Source organism: Neovison vison, chromosome 13 (genome assembly GCF_020171115.1).
Source record: "Neovison vison isolate M4711 chromosome 13, ASM_NN_V1, whole genome shotgun sequence".
Taxonomy (NCBI): Eukaryota; Metazoa; Chordata; class Mammalia; order Carnivora; family Mustelidae; genus Neogale; species Neogale vison.
Window position 1 is genome coordinate 46,440,616 of NC_058103.1, and position 6,517 is coordinate 46,447,132.

Here is a 6,517-nt window from a genome sequence, read left to right on the forward strand (position 1 = left end):
AGAAATAAAGAGAAATAAAATTTTGTGTCTCTGTAGCAAACATCAAACCCTCATTAGCATCTGCATGTGGCTGCTTACGTGAGTCCATGGGACTCATCAAGAGGTCCTCTTCTATTACTTCTGCATGTGCAAACAGAGTAAAGCCTCGTTCTGCCCAGGGCCTTGCATGTATTAATAAGCGTTTACTCACCTAACAGTCATTTAGTACATGCCTACCGGATGCTACACTCTGCATAAATGTGGAATCTGAACGAGCCTGGTAAGCACACGAGCGCAGACTAGGTGCACACATGAAGTTCACTGGGAGGCTTGTGAGATGCCTGAGGGCTCTGTGCAGAAGCTTCTCTGCAGGGTGCTCTTTCAAGTGACAGGCCTAACAGTCACTGGCCACATTTCACAGACTCATAAAGTGGCATTTGTCATAAAACAAGGCTGTATTTGACACCTTAATGGTATTCCCTCTACCCTGGGCTCTTCAGATGCCCTGGTTCTCCCTTCTCTGGCTTCTCTCTCCCTGGGGAGCGCTCTCTTCCCCTCATTGCACACACTCTCCCAGGGTGCAGTCATCCACGCTGTCCCTTCAGCAGCCTCTGAAGGCAGGCTGGTGACCCCCAAGTCCCCACTTCAATTCAGACCTCTCCTCTGCAGTGCCAGTCCAGTGCAGACACCTCGCAAGAGTCTGTTAAATGTCTCAAAGACCTCTCAAAGGCACCATGTCCAAGGCAGAACTCATTGGGATCCTCTCCCACTCTCCCACCGGCTGCCAACATCCCCTCCCTCCCTCACCCGCTGGAGCAACAGGAATGACTCAGTTCTGAAAGTCCCTCTACCACCCCCTCCTGCCCTCTCACAGGCCAGCGCCAAAGACATTTTGTCAGCCACCTAGGAGTGTCTCAAGTCTACTTCCTAGACACTTCTTGAACCTGTCTAACCCTCCCCTCCCCTTTTTAAAAGATTTTATTTATTTGTCTGAGAGAGAAAGAGAGGGAGAGAGAGCACAAGCAGGGGAAACAGCAGGCAGAGGGAGAAATGGCTCCCAGGCAGCAGGGAGCCTGATGTGGGAGTCTAACCCAGGACCCTGGGATCATGACCTGAGCCAAATGCTTAACCAGCTGAGCCACCCAGGCGTTCCAATCTAACCCTTCTATCTTATGCCTTAGTCCAGGACCTCACCATTCTCTGTCTGGATTATTTCCATTACCTGACACTCTTCTAACTCCAGTTGTGGCCCCTTATAATCAGGCCTCAACACCAAAGGGTCTTTCTAAAACTTACTAAAACTCAGTTGCTTTCAGTGGTTCACTCCTACTATCAAGATAAAGTCCGAAAGAAAGAAAGAAAAAGAAAGAAAGAAAGAAAGAAAGAAAGAAAGAAAGAAAGAAAGAAAAGAAACAGCAAGAAAAAAAGTATGTGCGTGCATACACGTGTGTGTGTGTGTGTTAACACTGGATTAGGACCCCACCTACTTTTCAAGGCAGGAATTTATAGGTCAACTCTGGAGTTGAAATGTATGGGTTCAAATTTCAAATTTGTAATTTATGAGTTATGTGACCTTGAATATGTTGCTGTCTCTTAGTATACAAAAGTTATCTCCTACTGCGTAACAAATCACCTCAAAGTGTAATAGCTTAAAAACAATGAACACTTATTGTGCTAGAGGTCTTATGAGGTCAAGAATTTGGGAGGGATTTAGCTAGGCAGTTTTGCCTCAGGATTTCTCATGAGTTTGCAGAGGAGGCTGGTGCTACAGTCATTTGAAGGCTTGACTGGGACTAGAAGATCTTTCCAAATGGCTCCTGATATAGCCAATGCTTAAGAGTTCTCTTCTTATGGCAGCTGGCTTCCTCCAGGGTAAAGGATCTGAGAGAGAGCAAGGAGGCCATAATGCTTATTATGACTTAGTCTCAGAAGTCACAAATCATCACTTCTGCCATATTTTATTAGGTGGAAGCAAGTGATTAACCTACAATCAAGGGGAGAGGAATTAGGATCTACATCTTAAAGGGAACAGTATTAAAAAATCTGAGGACACGTCCTCCTCCATAAATGTCCTCCTCTATAAAATGGAGATAATGTTAACTATTTCATGGAGTTAGATGAGGATTAAATGAGCTAATACATGCCAAATGTTCAGCATGGTGCATCACACATGGCATTCCTGAATTTACTTTCTCTCACTCTTCCCTTATCAACTCCCTCACAAATTCTGTCTCCTGACCTTTCTGAATACTTGCCATTCCCTGAACAAGTTAAGCCCACAACTCTGCTCTGTCTTTCTGAAAGACTCTCCTACTCCATATCTTTCCTCCAACTCTCAGTGGGTCCATCTCCAAGCAGCTTCCTGGAATCTCTCAGGCTGGCTAAGTACCCTGGACTCAGCCAGCACTTCTACCTACACCTACCTTCTTTCTCACTCGATTATGATCATGATGGCAGGTGTATATTTCTCCAGGAATCATCCCCCTCTTCAGGCAGGTCTTCCTTGACATTCCCAGGCAGAACCAGGAGCTCCCTTCCATGAGACTTCTTGAAACTTCAAACATATATTTGTTTGGGCATCTTTTGTTGCAACTGTTTTTGTCTTCCACTGAGTTTTGTCTTACTCAAGCTGTGGCCAAAGTCATGCTATACTATCTATCCGGGATGCTCAGAATTCTGTTTTCTTAGAATCTACTTTTTTTTTTTTTCCTTAGAATCTACTTTTGTCTTCATAACTAATTAATATAAGGCTGTTTAAAATGATAAATTTATGTTATAAGCTAAAACCATCACTATGTTTATAAACTATGAATAGGTCTAAGAACTCTGAGATAAAATAAAGCCTGTTCATTGTTTATAGTTTACAATGCCAAGGCATAGAAATATCCCCTATACTTAATACATTTTCATAATCTCTTATTTAAAAATTTAGTTATTGCCTTTATATGTAGTTGTTTAATAAGGCACCAAGAGATAAATATAAGTTTCCTTATAAACACACTTATGGCCAAAAATGGAATATGATTCAGATAAAAAATAATTTTATTTTTAAAAAGATTTTATTTATTTATTTGACAGCAAGAGAGAGATCACACGCAGTCAGAGAGGCAGGCAGAGAGGGGGAGGGAAGCAGGCGCCCTGCTGAGCAGAGAGCCCAATGCGGGTCTCGATCCCAGGACCCTGAGATCATGAGCTGAGCCAAAGGCAGGGTTGAACCCACTGAGCCACTCAGGTGCCCCCCAAAAATCATTTTAAGAAAGGGCACAAAGTAAAGCTTAACCTGAAGTCTATTTTTCAACAGCAACTCAAACATGAACAGACAAATTGAGAGAGGACTTCTTAGAGAGAGAGAGAGAGAGAGCGCATGCAAGTAGGGGAGGAGGAGCAGAGGGAGAAAGAGAATCTAAAGCAGGCCCCACAGTCAGCACAGAGTCCCATGAGGGGTTCGATCCTCCAACTCTGAGATCAGGACCTGAGCCAAAATCGAGAGTCAGACATTTAAACAACTGAGCCACCCAGGCACCCCTGTGACTTACATTAAAGCATGGTACACTTGATAACATAGGAATGACTAAAGAGAATGTGAAATGGGAAGATGCAAATGTGTCATTCATGGTGTTTTCGTTTGAACTTGACCTATTATAGCCCTATGAGTGCTCCTTGTCCTCCTAAGGTTAGATTTATCTCCATTTTTTTGAGAGGTGTGTTTTTAAAGCATTTGTGGCAGCTTTCAAAAGACAAAGGAAGCTCAATAAAACTGGACTAAAAGCAGTGGAGTAGATGTTTTTGGATGAAGCACCCTGGCTGGCATGCCCTCAAATCATAATTTGTGCAGGTAGCCAGCTATTTATTCCATCTACATTAAAGCAGGCCCTGGTTGAAGAGGATTAGAGGATTGTTACACACTAGAGTTTCTGCTAATATTTCCCTGCGCAGACATCTCCGCCGAGAGTCGCCGCGGGTTCCTGCTTCAACAGTGCTTGGATGGAACCCGGCGCTCGTCCCCTCGCCCCGGCCGGCCGCTCAGAGCCAGCCCTCCGCCATCTCCTCACAGCGTCCTCGGACCGCTCCAAGGCCCCCCGTCGCCGCTCCAGCGCCGCGCAGCCGCTGCCCGCCGCCGCCTCTCCTCAGCCGCCGCCATGACGACCGCGTCCCCTTCGCAGGTGCGCCAGAACTACCACCAGGACTCGGGAGGCCGCCATCAACCGCCAGATCAACCTGGACGCCAGATCAACCTGGAGCTCTACGCCTCTTACGTCTACCTGTCCATGTCTTACTACTTTGACCGTGATGATGTGGCTTTGAAGAACTTCGCCAAATATTTTCTCCACCAATCTCATGAGGAGAGGGAACATGCTGAGAAATTGATGAAGCTGCAGAACCAACGAGGTGGCCGAATCTTCCTTCAGGATATCAAGAAACCAGACCGTGATGATTGGGAGAATGGGCTGAATGCAATGGAGTGTGCATTACACTTGGAAAAGGGTGTGAATCAGTCACTACTGGAACTGCACAAACTGGCCACTGATAAAAATGACCCCCATTTGTGTGACTTCATTGAGACTCATTACCTGAATGAGCAGGTGAAATCCATCAAAGAATTGGGTGACCACGTAACCAACCTGCGCAAGATGGGGGCCCCCGAATCTGGCATGGCAGAGTATCTCTTTGACAAGCACACCTTGGGAAACAGTGATAGTGAGAGCTAAGCCTTAGGCTGTCTTCCCAGAGCCACCTGGTCCCTGAGGCCATGCATGCATGTTGGGGTTACCTTACCTTTTCTATAAGTTGTACCAAAACATCTACTTAACTTCTTTTCATTTGTACCATTCCTTCAAATAAAGTAATTTGGTACCCAAAAAAAAAAAAAAAATTTCCCTGCGCAAAACAAAAATGTACAAACATCTGTGCATGTGGTTGCTATCCTCTCCCAGATGTGTTCATGGCTGTGGCTGACACACAGCATTATTTTAGGAGTTTGGTAGCAGCTTCTATGCCTCTGGCTCCAACGATTAAGCACTGCCTTATCCGAGTAACTAAGAAAACAGAAGTCAGCAGTGCCTCTAAATTATGGGATCTGGGATCAAGCTTGAGAGGCAAGGGTCCAGAATGTTCCTTGCTAAAGATGCTGTTATGAAAGTACATTGTGAGCAGAAAAGCTTGTCAAAATCAGAAGGGATCTTAAATGGGTGGGAGTCATATGTCCCAGATTTTCCAATGTAAGCGCAATTTCAAATATTCTGCTCCTATGTCAGGTCACGAGTCATGGGTCATCTGGCCATTACCTTAATTTTATAGGTAAAGAAACTGAGGATAAATAATTTGCCAAAGATCACACACATAATTAGTGCCAAAGGGAGATGCTAAACCATTCATTCTTCACTGTCCTGATAACCAATCCCCAGGAGAAAAGTCAAGGTCTCTTGCAGTTTAATTCTAGACTTTTTTCACTACCTAATACGGAATATACTTTTCATGAGTTGCATCATTACAAGACAATTTGAATTACAAAATGAAGTTTCAGATGAGCCAACATTTTTTCCTAGAACAAGAAAGAATCATTTTTAAGTTGGGAATTGGGAGCTAGCAAGCAGCTCTTTGAATTAAACTGAGCACTTTTCAGTAACCAATTCAACAATGAACTAAGGAGCATCTAGCAAGACATCTGAATGTGTGAACTTTGTACTAGTTAGAAAACTTAATATGAATTATAATGCACAAAAACGGATTTTAAAAATTGAGTCATAGAATAAAATAAAGTAGGGAGAAGGAAAATCTTGAAGAAGATAAGTCGACAGCATATATTCAGGGAGGTATGTTCAGCCCTGTTTAAAGATTTTTTTTTTTTTTTTTAAATCTGACAGAGATCATAAGTAGGCAGAGAGGCAGGCAGAGAGAGAGGAGGAAGCAGGCTCCCTGCAGAGCAGAGAGCCCAATGCGGTGCTCGATCCCAGGACCCTGGGATCAGGGCCTGAGCTGAAGGCAGAGGCTTAACCCACTGAGCCACCCAGGCGCCCCTGTTCAGCCCTGTTTAAAATGAACTTTAGACTTTGAGGTTTAGAGATTTTTCTCAAAGAGATAAAAGGGAAAGCAAATCAGACAGTTTTTCTGCCTCTGGGAAATAATACTGTAGGGTTTCCTCATTCTGACTACCAGTACAAGGGAGCAAACCAGGAAGACAGAGAATCTCCCAGCCTCACATGATTCACAGAGTGACAGGTTTCAAAATCATTTCAAATGCTACTTACTGGTGTGCCTGGCTGGCTCAGTTGGAAGAGCATGTGACTTTTGATCTTGGGGTTGTGAGTTCAAGCCCCATGTTGGGCACAGAGATTACTTTAAATAAATGAATGAATGAATGCCAACTATTTCTTTTTTTTTTCCCAACTATTTCTTTTAAAAAAAAAAAAAAAGTCTGTCCATAATTCTTAGTATAAAAGTATATTTTGTAGGAAACTTGAAAAGTAGGGAGAAAACAGAAAGAAGTATTCATTCTTATATCTAGATAACCTCTGATTAATGTTTTTCATTCTTTTTC

General features: G+C 43.6%; 1 protein-coding gene and 1 non-coding gene across 2 annotated transcripts; both read left to right on the forward strand.

Annotated features, from left to right (window-relative positions):
• Window positions 1-3,955: 3,955 nt before the first annotated feature.
• Window positions 3,956-4,852, forward strand: LOC122894046 (ferritin heavy chain-like). The gene has a single exon (XM_044231389.1). It carries the CDS (start codon window positions 4,119-4,121, stop codon window positions 4,686-4,688), a length of 570 nt encoding a protein of 189 aa, XP_044087324.1. The 5' UTR covers window positions 3,956-4,118; the 3' UTR covers window positions 4,689-4,852.
• Window positions 4,853-6,233: 1,381 nt separating this feature from the next.
• On the forward strand, window positions 6,234-6,306 carry TRNAK-UUU. The gene has a single exon. It is a non-coding gene; the product is annotated as a tRNA-Lys (tRNA).
• The last annotated feature ends 211 nt before the right edge of the window (window positions 6,307-6,517 follow it).